Source organism: Amaranthus tricolor, chromosome 9 (genome assembly GCF_026212465.1).
Source record: "Amaranthus tricolor cultivar Red isolate AtriRed21 chromosome 9, ASM2621246v1, whole genome shotgun sequence".
NCBI classification, from domain to species: Eukaryota; Viridiplantae; Streptophyta; class Magnoliopsida; order Caryophyllales; family Amaranthaceae; genus Amaranthus; species Amaranthus tricolor.
In genome coordinates, this window is record NC_080055.1 from 23,400,288 (window position 1) to 23,421,137 (window position 20,850).

At 36.5% G+C, this 20,850-nt stretch overlaps 2 protein-coding genes and 1 pseudogene across 2 annotated transcripts; 1 reads left to right on the forward strand and 2 right to left on the reverse strand.

Moving 5' to 3' along the window:
* Positions 1 to 1,334: 1,334 nt before the first annotated feature.
* LOC130823699 (uncharacterized) lies at positions 1,335 to 8,354 on the forward strand. Its single transcript, XM_057688429.1, has 4 exons — positions 1,335 to 1,683; positions 2,669 to 2,798; positions 2,877 to 2,991; positions 8,030 to 8,354. The coding sequence occupies exons 1-4, from the start codon at positions 1,523 to 1,525 to the stop codon at positions 8,083 to 8,085; spliced, it is 462 nt and encodes a 153-aa protein (XP_057544412.1). The 5' UTR covers positions 1,335 to 1,522; the 3' UTR covers positions 8,086 to 8,354.
* A 2,219-nt stretch (positions 8,355 to 10,573) lies between these two features.
* LOC130823700 (serine/threonine-protein phosphatase 7 long form homolog) lies at positions 10,574 to 11,604 on the reverse strand. Its single transcript, XM_057688430.1, has 2 exons — positions 11,216 to 11,604; positions 10,574 to 11,137 (listed from the first exon to the last, which is right to left on the reverse strand). The coding sequence occupies exons 1-2, from the start codon at positions 11,498 to 11,500 to the stop codon at positions 11,105 to 11,107; spliced, it is 318 nt and encodes a 105-aa protein (XP_057544413.1). The 5' UTR covers positions 11,501 to 11,604; the 3' UTR covers positions 10,574 to 11,104.
* A 3,923-nt stretch (positions 11,605 to 15,527) lies between these two features.
* Positions 15,528 to 20,673, reverse strand: LOC130823701 (eukaryotic translation initiation factor 3 subunit K-like; annotated as a pseudogene).
* Between the last annotated feature and the right edge of the window lie 177 nt (positions 20,674 to 20,850).

A 20,850-nucleotide genomic window follows, 5' to 3' on the forward strand; every position in this document is an offset into this window, starting at 1 on the left:
ACGAACTTGGTTTGCAAGGAAACTTTCCTACACAGCCCGCCTCCAGCTAGTAAACTCCATTCTCATGAGCATCTCAAATTGCTGGAGTCAAACAGTCATCCTCCCCAAGAAAGTATTGAAGCAAATTAATGTAGTTTGTAGATCCTACCTTTGGCATGGAGAAGCGGATTGTAGCTTTCCAGGGAATGTGAATTGGGAAAGGTCTGCAGGCCGAAAAAAGAAGGTGGTTTGGGTATCTGCAATCTACAACTCTGGAACCTGACAGCTGTGGGGAAAATAGCATGGCACATAAGTACCATGCAGGACTCTTTGTGGGTTAAATGGGTGCATGGAGTATATATGAAATGTAGGAGATGGGACCTCTTCAATGCCCCTGCAATAGCAAGCTGGGTAATCAAGAAGCTATGTATTGTAAAGGAGACTTTGAGTGATTGGATGCAGGCCCCGAGCTACTCCATAAAAGCAGTATACAGGGATTTGCTGGGCCCTCAAGGTAGAGTCTCGTGGGCTAATGCAACATGGAATGGAGCCACGATCCCGAAAAGTCGTTTTGTAATTTGGTTGGCTTGCCAAGATAGACTGAAAACAAAGCAAAAGCTCATGACAATGGGAGTGGTGGACGAAGACACCTGTCCCATCTCTGGCACACAAACCGAAACAAGGGATCACCTATACTTCAAGTGTGAATTGAGCAGACAATGATTTTTGTTTAGTGTTAATGGAAAATCGTTTGAGAAAAAAAAATTCAATTTTTTTTAATTCCGACAAACATTATTTGTGAGAACTGCATTAACAAAAACGAGTATGGTTATTATTATAGGTTTAGTTAGGAAAAGGGCAAGTAGCGGTAAATAGGAATGCAAACGGGGCGGGGAGGGGCGGGGCGGGTATTGGAATTCCCATCCCCATCTGTTAATGCAATACCCATCCCCGTCCCTATCCCCGCGGCGAGTATAATTTTTTCCCCCTCCCCGTCCCGATGGGTTTGTACCTAAAACCATCCCCGCCCCACCATCCATCAAAAGTCTCAAACAATTACATATCCAAAGTCTCAAACAAACACATAACCAAAGTCTCAAACAAAAATACATGTCTAAAACAAAAGTATTTCAACATCAACTCAAAATCATCCAAAGTAAATTAATTCAGAATAATCTCATCACTATCCTCATCCCTTAAAACAAAAATACATGTCTAAAACAAAAATACATGTCATTTGAGGGGCGGCGAGGCGGGGCGGGTATCCCCATCCCCATCCCCATCCCCACAGTAAGTATGAATTTTATACCCGTACCCGCCCCATAACCCATCAAACCGGGACCCATCTCCATCGGGGCGGGGATGGGGCGGGTCTCCTATTAGACCCGCCCCGCTGCATCCCTAGCGGTAAAGAAGTTTAATAAGTTTATGAAACATAAACCCTAAATGAAACAATTTTTCTCGAAGGTAAGAGTTTAGTTTACCTTCTCTATCAAATTTCCGCGAATCGAGATCGACCGGAAACTTGTAGAAGCAAACTGTAATGGCGACGGAAGAACAATCAATCGAACAAGCTGCAGCAGAAAGGAGAGAGAGATTGAGAGCTCTTAGAGCAGCTCAAGAACTTTTGGAAACTCCTGATGACGACTCTTCTCTGCCTAAAAACGACTCTGACAATGGAGATGCTGCTAACGATGGTGAAAAGTACTTCTTTTAATTTCATTTCGAGTAATTATTATCTTCTGAGTTTAATTTATTACAAATTATTATTTTGGTTTTACTTTCAGTTTTTGGATAGGAACAAGGTAAAATAAAAGCGCAATTGTATAATTCATATCCTAATTCGTCTAGTATGTAGAATTTTTTTTTGATTTTGCCGAGCGAAAAAGACAAAAGTAATGAGTCAGGATGAAATGGTATTTAAAACAAGCAATTACGAATTTGTGTGGTGGTGAATTGATTAATTTGATGGTATTATTTGAGGAGAACATTATTGTTGGCTATAGTTTTAGTCTTGTAGACTTGTAAAAAGTATAGAGGTGACAATGAAGTCGTGGAATGTCGATGGTATGACTGAACACATAAGATGCGGGTATGGGGGAATACGAGGCTGATATAAGGTGGTATAATCGTGATTGTTATGCCCAATTGGATAATGGATGAGTTTGTATACATACCAAAGTGTGCAAGCATGAGTATGAAAATTTTAGCCTCCATGGGTAATGGGTATGGGCGAGGGCTACCTGCACCCATTTTGCCATCCTTAAATTCTGTCTGTTATGTTTCTTTTGTGACCTTGCAAAGTTACTTTGAGTAGCCAAGCCATCTTGGCTAAAGTGAAAGAACTGTAGACTGCTATGCAAAATTGGAATTATTGTGCTTAGGGCATAACACACCAATGGGGTGTTCAGCGTGTTTGGATATAATATTTTAGGTCGGGTTAATTTTTATTCTTGAGCAACGTAAAAAATCTGATTAATACATGAGTCATTTTCAGGTGGTGTCATACTCGATTTTGTTTAATCGGGTTAACTTGGTGTGCTCTCAAGAGTCTTAAAGTTTAGCCAATAATGTGACAACTTGAAAGAATCATTTCCTTACTTCAGGGTGACTAATTTCTTATTAGTTATTGTGTTCTTCTGAGTGTGCTTTTTAATCACTAAAACCTGGGAACTCATTTCTGTTGCAGTGCTCTTAACTTGAAATTCCGAAATTACCTTCCTCATGACAAACAATTACAAGAGGGTAAACTTGCTGCACCACAACTACCAAAGTTTGAGGACCCTGTTGCTGCAGTTCCACCGCCAGAGGAAAAGGAGGTTGGCTTCTGTTTATATATTCTTTCATCATCCTCATTGTTGGGAATACCAATTAGCTTCTAATAATATCACATGCAGGATCCTTTTCTTAACATTGCACCGAAAAAACCTAATTGGGACCTTAGGAGGGACGTACAAAAAAAGCTAGATAAGCTGGAGAAGAGGACGCAAAAGGCATTGCACAAGTTAATGTGTATGTTAATTATCCTACATTCTGTTAATAATTTTTTTGATTGGCTTCCTTTTAATAACATCACATGCAGGATTCTTTTCTAATTTCTAATCATCTGTTAATCAGGATATGAGCAATTTGTTTAAGTGCCTGAACCGTTCTATTGCTTAAAAGTGTGTTTGATAAATGACTATTCTGGTTGGCTTTTGGTTCTTGGTTTTTTGGTTGGTCAAATAGCTAAAAAACGTGTTTGGTAAACTTTACGCCAAAACTAAAAAGCTACTAAAAATAGTTTTTTAATTGGCTTTTGTCTTTTTGATATACTTTTTCTCTCGTAAAAAATTTACCAAACATTTTCATAACCGGTGTCACATGATTCACTAATTTCTTCGTGAATCGCGAATTGAAAAAAGCGAATTATAGTCAGTTTTGGGCTATTCTTGGATAAATTTAAGAGAATTGCAAATAAAAAAGCTAATTAGCTAGCGAAATGTTACATTGTTCATAACAGATGTAATCAAACTAGCCAACAACTCTATCTAAGCCATTCGCCAAAAAAAATTCTAATTTAAGGTCGTTATATAGCCTTTTGCCGGATAGGCATTGCACTTGAGTCTCCAAAGTCGTTAGTAACTTAGTGTGAATATTGAATACCATGACACACCGTCACATGATTCACTAATATCCTTGTGAATCGCGAGTAAAAATAAAAGCGAATTATGGTCTGCTTTGGGCTATTTTAGGGTCATTTTGAGTGAATGAATTTGAAAAGCGAATTAACTGGCGAATTATGTTACACTGCTACGACAAGCTACCATTCAAAGTTGGGGTTATATTAGAAATTTATGTATAAGAGATATGTTAGCTTATTCTAAAAGTAGAGGACGTTATCATTGATTTATGCATTATGTATGCTCAACCTTTTTGCTCCAGTTACTAGCTACTTGCTTTGGATGTTAGTTTCTTTCATGTAATTTAACATTTAGAAAATATGAATATTTATGATTAAGGTTAAGCATTGGAATGACTAATAAAAGGCTTCATGAGAAAATGATCATATGCAAATTTAATGCGATGATGACGGATGCCAAGTGGTAATGACTTTGGTGGAACTAGGGTAGTGACATCGCCTTAGTTGCATAGGCACTGTCAATATACTACACTTTTCTAATAGTAGTACTAAAGAAGTAGGGATCATCTCCACAAGGGAACTAAGGAAATATATATATTACAATACTTGAAAGGTAACAAAATATGGGATTTAAAGAGTCTAAAAGTGCACAAAGGATAACAAAATAAATAAAATATTAAGACTTTACTAGATAAGAATAGATTTTATAAATTGGATAAAATTTTAAATTACTTTGAAAATGACAGTGTCATGAATGATAGCCTAGAAAGGAATGCACATGCGGGCCATTGTTAAAGGTTTGAATTTGCTTGCCCATGCTAGTGAAAGGTGGGCTAGATTGGCATGGTGCAACCGCTCGACTTTGTGGGTTGGAATTTGCGTGTCCGCTCAAGTTTGCTTGAATGGGCCTTTGTCTCTTTCTTTGTGGAATTTGGACTTTGTGATATCTTTGCGGGACTTTAAGCGTCACATCATCCATTTTTCTCACTTATGCTTGATTGCCATTTACTATTCTTGTCTAAATACAACTTGCAATAGGAATTTATAGATGTTACATTTTATCCCAATTCCCCCCTAGTACAAATTATCTATTAAATTGATATAAAATACATCAAAATGACTGAATAATTAAAGTAAATATACGCCCAAGCAAAAGCAACGAAAGGATGTTTTCGGGGCATTTACTTGGTGCTAAAAGTATGGCTTTTTGAAGGGATTTTATCCGTATCAAGGCATTCACTTATTTGTAGTCTTTTTTATTCATTGCTTTTTAGTTGCTACTAGTATTATAATTTGTTACGGCTTTAATTATGTTCTTGTTAGTTTCTATGATTCATGAGTAGTTGACCATAGGGTTTAGGGTTTTTAGGCCATTTATGTAGAGGATTTAGTAACTTATTTTAGGATGCATTTGGTACTCTAGTGGTCTTGAATTTGTTGGATTCAATTCCATAGCTAAGCTTGGAAGCTTAGGGAATGGAGGAATGATGACTAACCCTAGATCACAACTATCAAATAATCAAGCACATTTATACACTATCGATTCCAACTAATAACTAGTATTAGTAGCAAGTATGGATTGTATCTAGAAAGAGATATGTGTAGTCTACACTAAACTAGTTACGGGGTGAATATGGTGGCTAAAGTTGATTCTAAAACAATCAAGGGGAACAAGGACTAGCATGTATGATATGGGTAAAATATTGAAACCAATCTTATAGTTGTTGTTTACATGTGGGTTAACCTAAGGTATTCCCTACACCTCTTAGTGTAGGGAGTGTGTTGTCATTGGGTTAGGGATGGTTATCTATGCCTTTACATTTTAAACCTTTGACTTTCATTATCACTACTTGCAATCAACCAATCTTAGAGCTAGATCATCAAGCTCGAACATACTCCTTCCATGCATCCTCTAAGGTTACAAGAAGTACCTAGTGTTGTTTGGCTTCCTTGCAACTCCATATTGCAAGAGGTGAATTCAAGCAATGTTCTAAACTTATGGGTTATGAGCAAGGCTAGGTTGAGATGTTGCCTTCTAAGGGATAACTCATATTCTTACTCCACTTGGCTCTTTTAGGGTAAGGTGTGAATCTTGGTCATGTACCATGACCCATTCTAACAACATCAAGACTCTTCACAAATCAACCTTAACCCATTCTAACAAGTCATCATCATCATACCAAATATCCCGCTCGAGAGCAGGGTCTGGGTGAGGGAAGGTGACGGACAATCCATACTCGTACTCCCTTCATAAGGAAGACTAGAGGAAAGTGGTCGATTTTACCCATTAAATTCTCTTCACAAATCAACCAAAAATTTCCCCCCAACTAGAAGAAAATTACTCACTCATAATGTAACAAAACATGAAGTTAAGTAAATTAAAACTAAATATGATTAATTTCACTAATACCAAGATTAACACTAAATAAACAAGATTGAGGTATCCTATTGTGCCATTTGCACTATATTCGTAGATTAGCGCAATAATGAATGTTTTTAGATCTTGATGCATATGTATTATGAATTTTATTATTCTAAGTATGAAATATGTTTAGGATTGTTTAATAAGCTTTTGAGTCAAAAGGTGTGCCTCACCCTCGGAAAGCTCACACTTTCTCCATTCGCCTAGCTCCTAGGCTTGAAGACCCTTTTGCATTGCATATTTTAAAACTAAGAAATTAACACAAAAGGGGTATAAAGCATGATTACCATGGGGGAAAGTAAATAAAAATAGTGACATAATAGGAGTGAATCAACAGTATCAAGAGGTATCTCATGCTTTTGACCGATATTTAAACGTTACGAACTTACGATAGCCACATCACTCTCATTACCACGATTGCGACCGTTGCTGCATTCCTGCACTATGGTTGGACAATTAAAATTTGCTATATTATTGAACAAGTGGTTTAAGTTGTCCAAGCGCATGTATGAGTATTATGTACATGATTTGCATTGAGTATGTATACACAACTTTTCAGCTCAGGGAAATAGCGTCATGCAGTGATAAATTGTGGTGTTGGTTTGCATTCCTATAGTTTAGCATTCTAGAAACATGAATAATCTCATGTATGGGGTCATTTAACCTGAAGCATTGATAGCTAATTTTTAACGGTAATATTTTAACGGGTGGAAGACCTTATTCCTTATCTCCTTATGGCTTATGTACTCCATTAAAACCAGCCAAAAAACCTTTCTTTTTCGTATTCAGTCCTCTGTCCTCCATTTATTCTCTTATCTTGTCCAAACCACCTCTCTCCTGCTATGAAGAGCATTATTTCATCTCATTCTTCTTTATCTTGAAGTTTCAATTGCAAGGGAAACCCCTAGATGTGATTCCATCATAAAAGTAGCTTCATTATAAGCTTTTGCACACCTTTAAAATTATAGCTTTATTTCTTTACCCTTAAAGGACTTGTTCCAATTGGCATTTATATGCCTTGCACAATGCCTATGTTCAACATTTGGAAGTTCGAGCTTCACAACCCCTTATAATGCTCTGCGAAGGGCGGGACTTTAGTTAAATGACCCCATACATGGGATTATTCATGGTTAATCGATAGTTGAGATTATTGTAGGAACATTAGTAAAAGGTTGTATTATTCTGGATTATTTTTCTTATAGATTAATGTCACAACTTCAAATATAAAAATCCAAAATAAGCATTTCACGAGAAGGTCTAAAAAGGAATGTGTTGCAACTAATTTAGAATAGAAGTAAATAAATAATCCTATGCCGGTAGCCTACAAAATTAATTTTGTGATTTGGTTGTGGAGATGATAACATAATAAATTGAAATGTGTGTATGGTATGAAAAGAAAGATGAAATGTGTGGAGGAAAATGAATAACCGAAATGGGATCATCCCCAAAAATTGAAATATAGCAATCCATGGGACAACAATTTAGGGAATCGCAGCAAATCCATGGGATAGAGTCAGTATATATTAGAAGGAAACTCATTGGGATGCAGATCTTTTGAACTTGAGAACACACATATTTGATCTACATTCTTATTGTAGCTGTTGTTTTACACTCTTCGTCCTTCCCAAAATATTAGCCCTTGTGATCCCTGTTCCCAATGACCGACTTGAAGGAAATGTAATCGAATAACAAGTTCTTATATGATTGAGACCAACTGTGATGTACTTCTTTGGTTGCTGAAATTTTGTCTTCAATATGGTGGTGGTTACTTGCTACTAGCTAATGCATATAGTTTATTGTATTGAAGTCTTATAATGAACATCAACCTTTCTTTTCCAAGCGAATAATGCTGTATTATCTTTCATTTTTTGTTCTTTTGGTCATTCATTAGCTTCTTTCTTTGCTTTTGGTACATTTGCACATATGCTGTATCCTAGTATGCTAATAAGAAAACAATTAGTAGATTGCAAGGTTGTTAAATGCTAACCACATTGGTTCTTTTTCAGTGGAACGTGAAAAGCAGAGGGAATTGGAAGATGGAAACGCGACTGTCGAAGAATGAAGGAGTCGAGCTGCCATCAATTATCATTAGTCGCAGAACCTCGCAGAAGTACTGGACATGCTGCCGTTGTGTGTATCTCCGAGTGCAATCGACTTTTCATATCGCATCTTTAGATCAATGAAAAACAGTTCACAGCCGAGAAATGTATGATACGTTCCTTGCTTTGTCGCAAATAGTAGAAAGAGTGCTAGTATATGGACGCTCGAGACAACTTCATTGTATGGGGATGCTCTGGTGATTTGATATCAAAAGAAAAACAAATTTTAAAATTTTCTTAACGTTTACTCCTACTTTTGTTTGGTTTGTAGTAAATTGAAAAAAATATGACAAACAAGTAAATGAAAAATAAAAATTGCTTAGATGAGATAATGTGAAAGAGAACGAGTTTATGGTTGAGAAAGATAACATGGGCATTTGTTTTATTGTAGAGTTGGAGCAAGTTCGTAAGGACAAAAATACTTGCTTAACGTAAGAAAAACCAACAAATACATGCAGTGACAGCATGGTTGTTAAAATCACGATTTCAATCTACAATTTTACGATTTTATGATCTAAAAATAAGCGAGCAAGTCGAATCGTAGGTAGAATCGTAAGTTGGTAGAATCTTACGATCTAGTTAAAAAAAATTGTAGAGGTAGAATTATAATATGATTCTACGATCCTATGATTTAACGATTTGATTCTACATATTTATCTTTTTATTTTTTTAAATTTTTCTTACAATGTAACGAACTGTCATCATAATTTTTTAAAAATAAATTTCTTCATCGGTATGAAGATTTAAAATAATTATCAAATATTTTTCTATTTTATTCTTAAAAATGAAGTAAAAGAAACATTAATTAATAAACTTAAACTTTTAATGTGAATAATTATGACTAGATGGAAAATTTAAGTTTATTGTAGAATCTTACAGTTCTACGATTTGATTTTACCGATTCGATTCTATAAGTCTAAACGATTTTAAGTAGTTACCCGATTTTAACAAATTTGAGTGACAATATTAACCTTTATTTAATTAATATTAGTGTTATATTTAATTTGCTCAGTTACCAATTAATAGATTATTATTACAATGTTAATTATATTTATGACATTATTGCCATTAACACTAATATATTTTTAGTAAACTACATGACATTAACTTTACCGCGTTGAGGAGATTAAAAGGTAAATTTTACTACGTTGCAATTAGGCCGGCGTTGTTATATGGGACAAAATGTTGGCCTGTAAAGAAGGTTATCGAACAGAGAATGGAAGTAACAGAAATGTGTATGCTAAGGTGGATGTGTGGTAATACTATGATGGATAGGATAAGAAACCAGGACTTCAGGGAGAAGTTAGGGGTTGCACCTCTTTCCGCAATGCGGGAGAACAGGTTGAGATGGTTTGGGCATGTACAGAGAAAAACACATGACGCCCCACTAAGAAGGATCGAATGCATCAAAGTAGAGGGCAAGAGAAGTTGAGGAAAACCTAGGAGAACGTGGGAGGAATAGATTAAAAGTTACATGCATGAACTTCACCTCTTCAAGGAGCTAACCAGGGATAAGGGTAATTGGCGCCGTCTTCTCCACGTCTTAGATTACTAAACCCCTCCCTGTTACCCATCGTTTGTGATTATCATTGCCTTTAATTATCGCTATTTACCTCCTTCTTTACTTTTATCTTTATTTATAGTTATTTGTATGTATTCTATTTATTATATTTGTAAGTTGCAGGTTTCTCTCTCTTTGAAGACCTTTCTCGAGCCAAGGGACTCTTTAACCGCACTCTCCTCTATGGGTATGAGCTGCCGTCTTTCTTCCCTCCCCAAATCCTGACCATAGTTTTCTATGAGCGGGATACATTGAGTATGATGATGACGACATTGACATCAACTAGAGAAATGATGATTGACATATTTTACCGACATAGCTATGGATGTTTCTTCGTTTGCCTTGTTATCAATTTTGGTTATATATATCATGGGCTGTAGCCCACGGAGGCCTACTATAGTACTCGCCCCTACTATCAAGCGAAGCTAGTTTCAATTTTTCATGGACTTAGTATGAATAAATTTTTAAAAATAACGAAGTCGAAATGTAACAATTTAGAACATTTTCCCTCAATATTGCAAATTCTATAAGTATTTCCCACTTTGCATGAAATGGAAAAGTATTTCCCAATATACCGTCCATGTGGCAATTTATTTATTTATTTTAATTTTCCAGATAAAATCGCCAAATGAGATGGTGGTTTGTGTTGAATAGTAAACCGCCATCTCATGTGGCGGTTTTTTCTGGGTAAATCGCCATCTCATGTGGCGGTTTGCTCTGTGCCCTTGCAATATTTTATTTTGCTCTTTCAATTCCCATAAATAGTTAGCACAACCTGCATTAATCTAGTTTAATACCATCTATTCCATAATAATCAACTACGAACCAGCTTGATTTGTAAATATTAATTATGAAAATAATGTGAACATATATTACAATCATGGAAAGTGATACAAGAAGTTCAAGCCATATAAATTGATACAAAGTGTGTTAAACTACAATCCCCGGCCCCTTTTGTTTTGCTCACCGGTGGATGAGGATGGTGTAGACTCGTCAACCTCTACAATGACATTAAGAGCAGGAGCTCGTCTTTGACTAGCACGCTAATATGTAATGATCGTATGCGGAGGCGATGGATGTGGAAGAGTGGTCATGGAAGCTGGAGGAACGAATGGCGACATAGCACCGGATGTCGATGGGGATCTGGAAGACTGACCTCGAGTAGATGAACGCTCACGACCTCTTGTGGACCGACTACTTGATCCTTCGAAAGAGCTACCTCGGTGGGCCGAACTCCGTGGAGAAGGAGTGTGGAACGTATCATCAACCTCACCAATGATGGATAGAGTTGGAATGAGGTAATCATACCCCGCCTGACTCAATGCATCGGTTAATGACGTGTTAATGGAGCCAAGGGTCTGAGAACATAGCCGATACCCCACATCAACTGGTAATGCAGCAGCCCCGTGAATCGTGTCATTTCATTTTATGAGGACCGATCTGATGCGCTCAGCCTGTATGTTATCATTAAATTGTTAAAAGAATCACATAAAAGTATTACTATATGTTATGATTGTTAAAAGAAGACGTACCAGTAACGTAGATGTCGGATGGTAATGTGATCCTGGCTGTGCAAATGTGGTGTTCGTGAGGCGTAGTATGGAGATACGTCTGTACCAATTCATGTACGCACCAGAGCTTTGACCGGTGTAGTTCTCTCCCTGAACCAATCGAGATGCTTGGTCATTCCACGCATCTACTTGCGATCTATGTCGTATGAAGTAGTTCTTGTCCCCAGTCCTCCTATCAATCGCATGTAGTTGAGGTTGGGTGTCACAGGCATGCGGAATAACATGCTCCAAATCGAATTGACGCATGACACGATCCGGGAGATGTAGTTCGACGATGTCAAAGCAAATTAGTGGACAACGCGATCTCTAAATCTCGTGGCCTGATCTACATATGTGTGGCAAAGCGTCCATCTTAGCCGTTGTGTAAGGCTGCCATGTCATCTGTATTAGAAATCTATATACTCGGTAATATATACAATTTATTGACAACTAATACAAATAATAAATCTTAATAACTTGGTCGTCCCGTTGTCGATCAAGTGCGTCTCGGTAGTAGACTGGAGTATGTGGGGAGTGGGACCTCGAAAGATATACGCGAAGCCAGCTGCGAACAAATGAACATTGTGTAATATTAATATACTCAGTAATATATACAATTTGAATAGGGAATTGATTGTTGCTACCTCACTGCTAAAGGATCCCTCCCACGACGATGTTGTGAACCTAAGACCGATTCATAATCCTCTGCGTCATCGTCCGGATCATGTTGCCCAACGGGTCGAATCGTCCGAATTATAGGCATCTCTATATGAATATGCTCCCACGACCATATTTGTAACAACAACAAGCAGCCTCCAATGTCCTTAGGACCCTTACGAGATGCTCGACATAAATTACGATACAGATACGCAAGGGTAGCACTTCCCCAACTATACTCATCTACCCGCTCTAAGTCTCCTACCAGAGGGAGATAGATCAACTGGACCGAGTCACCGCTCTTGTCTGGAAACAAGATGCATCCAAACATGTACAAAATGTACGCGCGCGCATGCCTCTTGACTGCAATATCATCCGCATCGTCCTGCAGCACGCTGAAATGCTCTCTGAGCCAAGTCAACTTCAACGAGGATCCAATGATGATCTTCGTCTCCGTGGGGTCTTGAGGGTTTTCTGGCCAAACCCCCAGCAGCTCAAGAACTAAGGCTGGCCAATGTCCCTCTCCATGACCAATCACTGCTTGTCCTTCAATTGGCAGTCCCAATATAACTACAACATCTTGCAACATAATCATTGCCTCGCCAACCGTAAGGTGGAATGTATGAGTCTTCAGCCTCCTCCTCTCCACTAATGCAGTGATAAGAGCTCGATCGAGCTCCAAACTCCCGCCCAACCACCTGTGAATGTAACTAAAACCAGCTAATTCCACTACCTCTAAAACTCTATCATCCACATGTGTTAGGAGGACGCATCACTGGTGCATCCATTTCGAAAGTTATGCGAGTTGATCACGGACGACCCTTTTCACGCTTAGCTGAGGGATGTGGAACAACTGTAGGACCATTCCATGGATCACAGGTGAACATGTTTGGAACAGGCGTAAAGGTTTTCTTATATGTGGATACGTATTCTTTAGTGCGAAACGAAGGATCCACAAAAGCATCATATAAAATTTTACAAGCTTGACATACTACAAGAACGTGTGAGCATGGTAACTTGAACATGGTTGGTTTATGACAAGAGCATGATGTTGCTGTGCGATCAACCATGTAATATTTTCCACCTTTTCCTGCTATCCTGTTGCCACGACCAGTGGTGACCTCAAATATACCACATACTGTGTAATATATCCTAACATCATGAAAACGAGCTTTTTCAATATTCTTATCAATCGTATCAGTTGGTTTCTTGGCATACACATGTCCATTTTCCAATCTCTTTCTCCCTGAATCCCTCATTTTTGCAAAGTATTCGTTAACCCGGTAGAATGTCATCTTAACCAATGAAGTGATTGGGAGACACCCGGCCCCCTTCATTACGCCATGGAACGCTTCAGACATATTTGTAGTTTTCACTCCATATCGATGACCACCATCATGAATCAAAGTCCATTTATGCTCAGGAATAGAACCATCCACTAAGTACTTATATGCGTCCTCATCATACTCTTTAAGGCGATTCATATAGAAATTATATTTTCGAATCTTTATATGTTCAGAAACTTTTCCAAATAAGTTTTTAACTGCAATGTTCTTGAACTTCTTACGCACGTTCGAAGCTAGATGACGTTTACAAAACCGATGAAATGCATATGGCTCTTCCCACCTTTTTCCAACTCTATTCATTGCAAGCAAAATTCCCTTGTGACGATCAGATTTAACACATAAGTCATCTCTTTTAGTGACATAATGCCTTATACAATCCAAAAACCAACTTCATATGTTGTTGCTCTCTCCCTTAACAATGGCAAAGGCAAGTGGGAACAACTGAGAATTTGCATCTATCGCCATAGCAATCATAAGTGTGTCTTTGTACTTTCTGTACAAATGTGTGTCATCTATAGAAATAAGGGGACGACAGTAGGGAAAACCCTTAATGGATAGTCTGAAAGCCCAGAAAATTCTCTGAAAAATAACTCTGTTAGGATCCATTGTCGGTTGGACTTCCCAATGCACCACTGTTTCTCCATTAGATTGCATTAATAATGCCTGCATGTACCTTGGAAGCTCCTTAAAAGACTTATCCCAATCCCCAAAGACTTTGGTTATAGCCTTATTTTTGGCCATCCAAGCTCTCTTGTATCTTGTAAAGAATTCGTATTTATTGTTAACAAAATTAACAATTGACTTCACCTTGAAAGCTGGATCAACTCTTATCATATTCATGATAAGATCTGCAACAAAATCAGAAGTAAGGAGGGGATGGTCATCACTGTAATGTGTTGCACAATCTTGATTATGACCCTTATATCGCACAATCTCAAATGAACCAGTGGTGGTCATGATAGCACGCATCCTACATTCACAACCTTTCTCCTCCGCATTAGTACATTGGATAACATACTTTGAACGCTCCGACTCAATTACACGGAAGTTTTTATCGTTAGATATCGCCCATGCTTTAACATTCTTCTTAAGGTGGTCTAAGGAGCTAAACTCTTGCCCTATTCTAAAGTCACCATTTTCAGTCATGGAGTTGTCATTACTCCAGGTCATCCATGCATCAATCAATCTTTGATCAACCTCATCAATTCTAAGCCAGTCTTGAGATGGAGCACCATCTCTAATCGCTGCATCTAGAGCTTCTCTTTTTTCATCATCCTCCTCTGAATCAGAATCAATATACTCATCCTGCTGATTTAAAGAGTCAACCTCGTTGGCATTACGCCTACCCAAGTGACTCGTGGAGAAGGTATTCATTACACCACCACCAATGCCACGTGAATGAGTTGGAGAAGTCAACTCATCTAAGTGCTCCTTAACATAATTTAGGTTAGTTAACATTTCTGTGAATGTATCATGGCGTACACTAGGACCTGATTCTGGAAGTTCCATGATAGTCATGACTTCCCTCGCATTACCCAAATTTGCAACTATTTCGACATAAACCTCCATTGCCGTTCCAGGGGCTTATGATGCCGCATAAGCAAGAGCACTTATGCTTTCATCACTCTTAATCGGGACTAACACATTTTTTCCAGTCACCGGATATTTCATCTCTATTTTTAACATAAAAGAGTTGCAGTCACAACCAATTACATCATAGACTTTGCTATGAAACACCTCAAAAGTAGTATTCTAACGATGGATAAACATCACCGCATTCAATCCTCCATTATACACAACATCGGATCCAGTATAACTTACTTTCTCACCCCACTATACTATAACAGGATAATGATCCATATTCTGCACACACAAGCATGTTTTTCATGTGATTTCACATACACTTTAATGTATAATATTAAATTATTGCAACATTTATTAGAAGGGTCAATTCAAATATAAAGCTAACGATACCATAAATATATACTAAAACCATTAATCTAACCTTATAAAGTAGTAAACTTTCATTGGAGCATTTCATCAAACACTTTATATGCATACAAACCAAATCATAAAATTTAACTACAAATGTGTAAAATGTAAGCTTAAATCATGAAATCAAGATAATGTAACAAACAATCAATCTATTATAACTTCAAATGACAACAATAATGAACAAAAATATCAATTTGCATAATGAAAAAATTTAGGGTTATATTCATACCTTAAATAAGGATGAAAATGAACAAGTAACAAAGGAGAAGATGGCAATGTAGTTGATTAATTTAGTTCAATGAGAGAGTGTGAATATGAAGTAAATGAGGAGTGTAGAAATTTTATTTTTTTTAAGAAAACCGACAGCAATGAGGAACAAATGGGATGAAGTGAAAAATGAGGCAACAAGTATCGTTTTGTATAGCAACAAAACCGCCATCTCATGTGGCGGTTTACTCTAATTTTTATTTTTTTTAAAAAAAAAAATCCATGTGATGCAAATCGCTATTTCATCTAACGATTTTCTTAAAATTTCTAAGCAAATCGCTATGTAAGATAGTACTATTTTCTCCCACTTGTCCTACGTGGACAATACTCAAGAAATACATTGGGCAATATTTTATGATTGGCATTATTTTGGGAAAAAACTCAACAATTTAATGAAACATCTTTCAAAGAAAACGTAGTACTATTTAGGATAAACGAGTGGGATTAATCTCAAAAATTTGAGACCAATTCATGGTACATATAGTAGATTGTTAAAAACAACACACAAAATCTTAGTCACTCTTAGCATCTCTAGGTATATAAAAAATTTATTGTCCCGTCACCGATGCTGTAAACCAACATAATGCTATTTGGTCAGCCAAGAATAGGGAATATCCGAGTGATGCTACTCCAATTGTATGCCATCTGCAGCATTTTTCTTCAATTCCGGATGATTAAATTCATTACGGGGAAGGACAATGGACTGACCGTTGGAATTCTTTTCAAGAACCCAACCGCATTCTGCTACATGGAGCTCCAAGAACTTGTCCAAAGCAAAACCTTCGATATTGATGGCCTGTTTCATTGCAAGCAGGAAGTCAAAATAACTATAACAGCTCGACAAAAATGCACATAAAATTCGTAAACCAAGCCCCTTCAAGAACATTCAATAACAATTTTGGCGTCAAGCAACATTATATGTTCGAGAAGCTTCAAATATGAATCGACTGCATACCTCAGCAACCACACTTCTTGGAACACGTTGATAAGTTAGTGAGAGTACATGAACCGCATAAGACTGAATTGCTTGTTCAAAACCTGAATTTGTGTGTCTGAGTATTCATATGAAAGAAGAAATATTTAGAAAAAAAGAAACATTGATATAAATAATCCAACCTTTTACAAATTCGCTGTGAAGAACAATCCCAACTTTGGATTATCTTTTTTTAATATATCTTTTAATAAACCAACATTTACCCTTAGTTTGTTGTCGGCATACTAATCGGGTATGCTAATAACAAACTAAGGGCAAAGGTTGAATTATAAAAAAACAAAAAAATAATGGTACATAAAAGCAAACTAAGAGCAAATGTTAGATTATTAAAAAATAATTCAAAAGTTGGATTATTCACGTCAGATGGATGAAAGATTGGATTATTATATCAATTTTTTCTTAAAAAAAAGTATATTCATGATCAAAATCACATGAATGGAATCGAGGAAAAGGTGTTATACATTAAATCTACTGCCTAGTGCCTACGATGATGAAAGTTATACGTGAAGATCACTTTATAAATGGAAATTACAGGACACAGGTGAACATCTATAAATTATAATTAAAACTCAGTACTACATAAGAAATTGACCATACAGTAACTTTCAGAGACTACTTACCCGGAACTGCTTCTAGAAGGTGGCGATTCTTGGCTGCTTCTTCCCAGAACTGACGAAACCTTGCTGTCTGTAAGCATAAAACAATAGTTTATCAACACCCCACAAACTCTACCCCTTTTTCAAATTCAAAGCATTAAGAATACCTCCAAATAATGAGAGAGGACAATCAATGTCTTGAACTGCTCCTCCATTTGCTGTAAGTTTTTTATACAACAAAAAATGAAAATTTTCGGTCAACAATAAAAAGTGAGACATATACATTTAAAGTATAATGGTAGCACATCACTTCTAGCAATTTCCAATGAGCTCTTTGGAACAAAGCTGTAGAATAGTTTTTGGGGTCTTACTCATGAGTAGTGAGGGGAACAGGGCGAGTAGGATGCATTAACCAAAATATAGGTCATTTCCAAAAAGTATTTATGGACTCTTCTTACTAATAGAGATATCCGGAATTTTGTTCTTAAATAACATCTTTTCTATTGGAAAAGATATTCCATGCTTCTTGATCAACAGGCGTGCTACTTAACATAGGCTTGTTGAAATGAACCTTGGTTACTATGGGATGATTATGTCAAGATGCTGCTGCGATGATGCAGCATCTGTTTCCAATGTCCTTGTTCTTTCTTATGCAGCTTGTCAGCAAACTGGTTAAGCATCAAATAACTAAGCTCCCCTGACAGAGGTCTACAGTATCCATTGCAGAAGTATAGGAAAAATATGTTATCCTCGGACTCTTCATTTTGTTTTACGTACCCATGTCCAATACTTGATCCTCGAACATTAAAAGGGCACTTAGACACTTCTTTTTAGGCGTAAAATTGAATATTTAGACGTAACCGAAACTGTATGGTACTCACAGGTTGATTTCGGTGTTAAGAATTAAGAGAAATTCCAAGCTAAATTCTTGCAAGTTGATATGTTGATTAGTGGTGCTCAGTTAATAGATCTTTTAGTTTTTGACTTGCTAGCAAAATTAACGAGGCAATGCTGTATCTGCTAGTCTATAACTTATATGTACTTTTGAGGTTCAAGGAAACCATTCAAAGACAGTACGTCAGATTGTTTTGCAATAACTAATCTGGTTTAAGCAGTTTCTGCTTTCATTGCTGCACACTGCAGGAATTTCAACCAGTGTACTCTTTGACTGTTTTGCTCGAAACAGAACATAGTACCACAAGAAATAGTGCATTTGGTGAACTAATTGAAGCAATAATCTCAATAGGTGGCATATGCATTATTTCTGAAGATATGTAAATACTAACTTAAATGTAAGGGAAAATGAAGAAATACCATACCACACGTTCCGGGATCAAGAAGAGGCAAAGGCTAAAATCAGGTGCTGGCATAGCCATAAGTGCCTGAGTAATAAGGAAACAAAGTATGCATTCATCAACCAAACAAAACCGTAACAAACAAGGCTGAAGTAGAAACCATCAAGAAAAAAGAAAAACATAAGAAATCAGACCTTAATCAAAATGCGAGCTATAATTTGAGTACTCATCCTCTCTGGTACAAACTAGATATGCAGCACCAATCAGGCAATAAAAGAAAAACAAATGATTGATACCAAAATAGTGATAAAAAGTAGCAAACTCATGCTATTCACTGTCCATATCTATGTTACTTGGACACGGGTACTGATGTCTGATGTCGAATACTGATGTTGATGTCGAATACTAATGTCGAATAGTGGTACATATTCAAGTGTCAAATACGTTTAAATGTTCAATTTTACGCCTATAATAAAGCGTCTAGGTGCCATTCCAATGTCCAAGTATGTGAAACAAAATACGAATTCGAGTTACATAGGTCCACATTATAAATATATGGAGAGTCTATACCTGGTAGAGCCGAAGGAGACAAAGATTGGCATCGAGACTGTACGATCCCGTCATAACCTGATAAATGCAAGAGAAAAGTAATTTAAATAACATAATTGGGTTATAGTATGATAACAATCAAGCCATACAAATGCCTAATTCCTGTCAGTTTACAGAACTAATCTGAAATATGCCCACCAAGACAACAATGCCAAAGCCTTGATACTTCCTCCATTCTCAAACACTTACTACATTACGATTATTGACACCATTAACTGTTCAAGCTTATTTTATTGTGGCTAATGTGTTATGATCTTGTTTGAATTGTCTAATCATATTTGCATGATATTATTTTTTTTATAATTTCTGATTATACATAATTCAATATATAAATGATCAAAATAACACATTAGATTGCATAAAAAAATCAAATGCACCAAGCATAATAGAACAGAGGGAGTACAAAAAATTGGGTTTGGCTTAGTGCCACATGGTTTGATCTCATCGTGAATCATACCATTTTAATTTTTGGTTATTTTGAGCAAATTATGATTTGTAAATAGTTAGCTTGCATTAGGTTGGCTACATGAACCATAAATCAGTCGTTGGTCATCATCCACATGTTGGTTAAGCTAATGATTGAGCCCCAAGATATGTACTCTAACACGCTCCTCACACGAGAGCCTTTGATAAGTATGAATTCAACACATATTTACCTCTGATGCTAAATATTCCACGAGATGATTGAGATTTGATTCCGTAACCTCTTGTTACACCGACTTCTGATAACAAATTAAGGAACCAACTCAACATAACAAATTAAGGAACCAACTCAACATAACAAATTAAGGAACCAACTCAACCAAATGACTTAGGCCCAATACCTGGTATTAAGAAACCAACTCAGTTTAAGCTGATACTTAGAGGCCCAAGATGTTATATTCTCTATCACCACATAAATTAAATCACACACCTTCAACATAAGTACATAATCCAAATTATACTCCCTCCTATTTCATTAATCACTCTTATTGTGTTATTTATTCTTAATCCATAAGTTATAAGTTAGAACATAGTCACGTGAAATCTTGAAATTCGTCTTATTGTAAATTTTATTAATAGTTTTGTAATTTTTACAATTAAAGATATTTAAGATGAACAAGGTAATTACCAAACATAAAATTAGGAATGGGATCAAACTTGTAAACCCAGAAAATTTAGGTTTCAATTCATGTTTTTGTTCTTGAAAGGAAATTATCCAATAATAAACATTTTCCAGATGAACAATCAATTCAAGAAAATAAGTATCATAAAAGTGGATTGTTTAAAGTATACAATATTGCATGATATCTTCCATTACCCATTTAAAAATTCCACAATCAACAAACTCTGAAACACAAATGAAAAACCCCAAGAGAAAGTAGAGTAATAATTCTGTACTAAATACACTTAAAATTGAAACTTAGAAAGAAAATTGAAAATTAGAAAGAAAAGCGAGGAGAAAGAGATGTAACCCGGTGATTGACATGGTTTTCAAGATCAGGAAAGATGTCAGGATTATAAAGGTTAAGTGTAACGAGCTGTTGAACAGTATACAAAGTTTGCTGAATCTCTTTCTCCATTTTCTTATCTGAGATTCGAGCTTTTACCATTAGCTTCTTTTTCGGGAGGAAAGTGAAGTATATATACTAACATTAATGTGACAATTCACGTATTTGTGAACGATGTGGGATGGTGAAATAAAAGTCATTTGAAATTATAACTCCTCAACTTTCAATAATTCCCCATAAAAACTTACAAAAGAGAAGGCCTATTAAAGAAAAAACACTTAAACATCAACAATCGTATCTTTCCATTTGAAGTGATACATAGTGGAGTGAGGCAACAACTTACTAATGAGTGAAATTACTCAAACATA

Excerpts from the sequence above, each read along its gene's own strand:
- LOC130823699 (XM_057688429.1), top strand. The coding sequence starts at position 1,523 with ATGGCGACGGAAGAACAATCAATCGAACAAGCTGCAGCAGAAAGGAGA. Across the intron at positions 1,684-2,668 it reads GCTGCTAACGATGGTGAAAA|TGCTCTTAACTTGAAATTCC; the intron begins GTACTTCTTTTA and ends TTTCTGTTGCAG. Across the intron at positions 2,992-8,029 it reads GGCATTGCACAAGTTAATGT|TGGAACGTGAAAAGCAGAGG; the intron begins GTATGTTAATTA and ends GTTCTTTTTCAG.
- LOC130823700 (XM_057688430.1), bottom strand. The coding sequence starts at position 11,500 with ATGCGTCAATTCGATTTGGAGCATGTTATTCCGCATGCCTGTGACACC. Across the intron at positions 11,138-11,215 it reads ATCCGACATCTACGTTACTG|GCTGAGCGCATCAGATCGGT; the intron begins GTACGTCTTCTT and ends GATAACATACAG.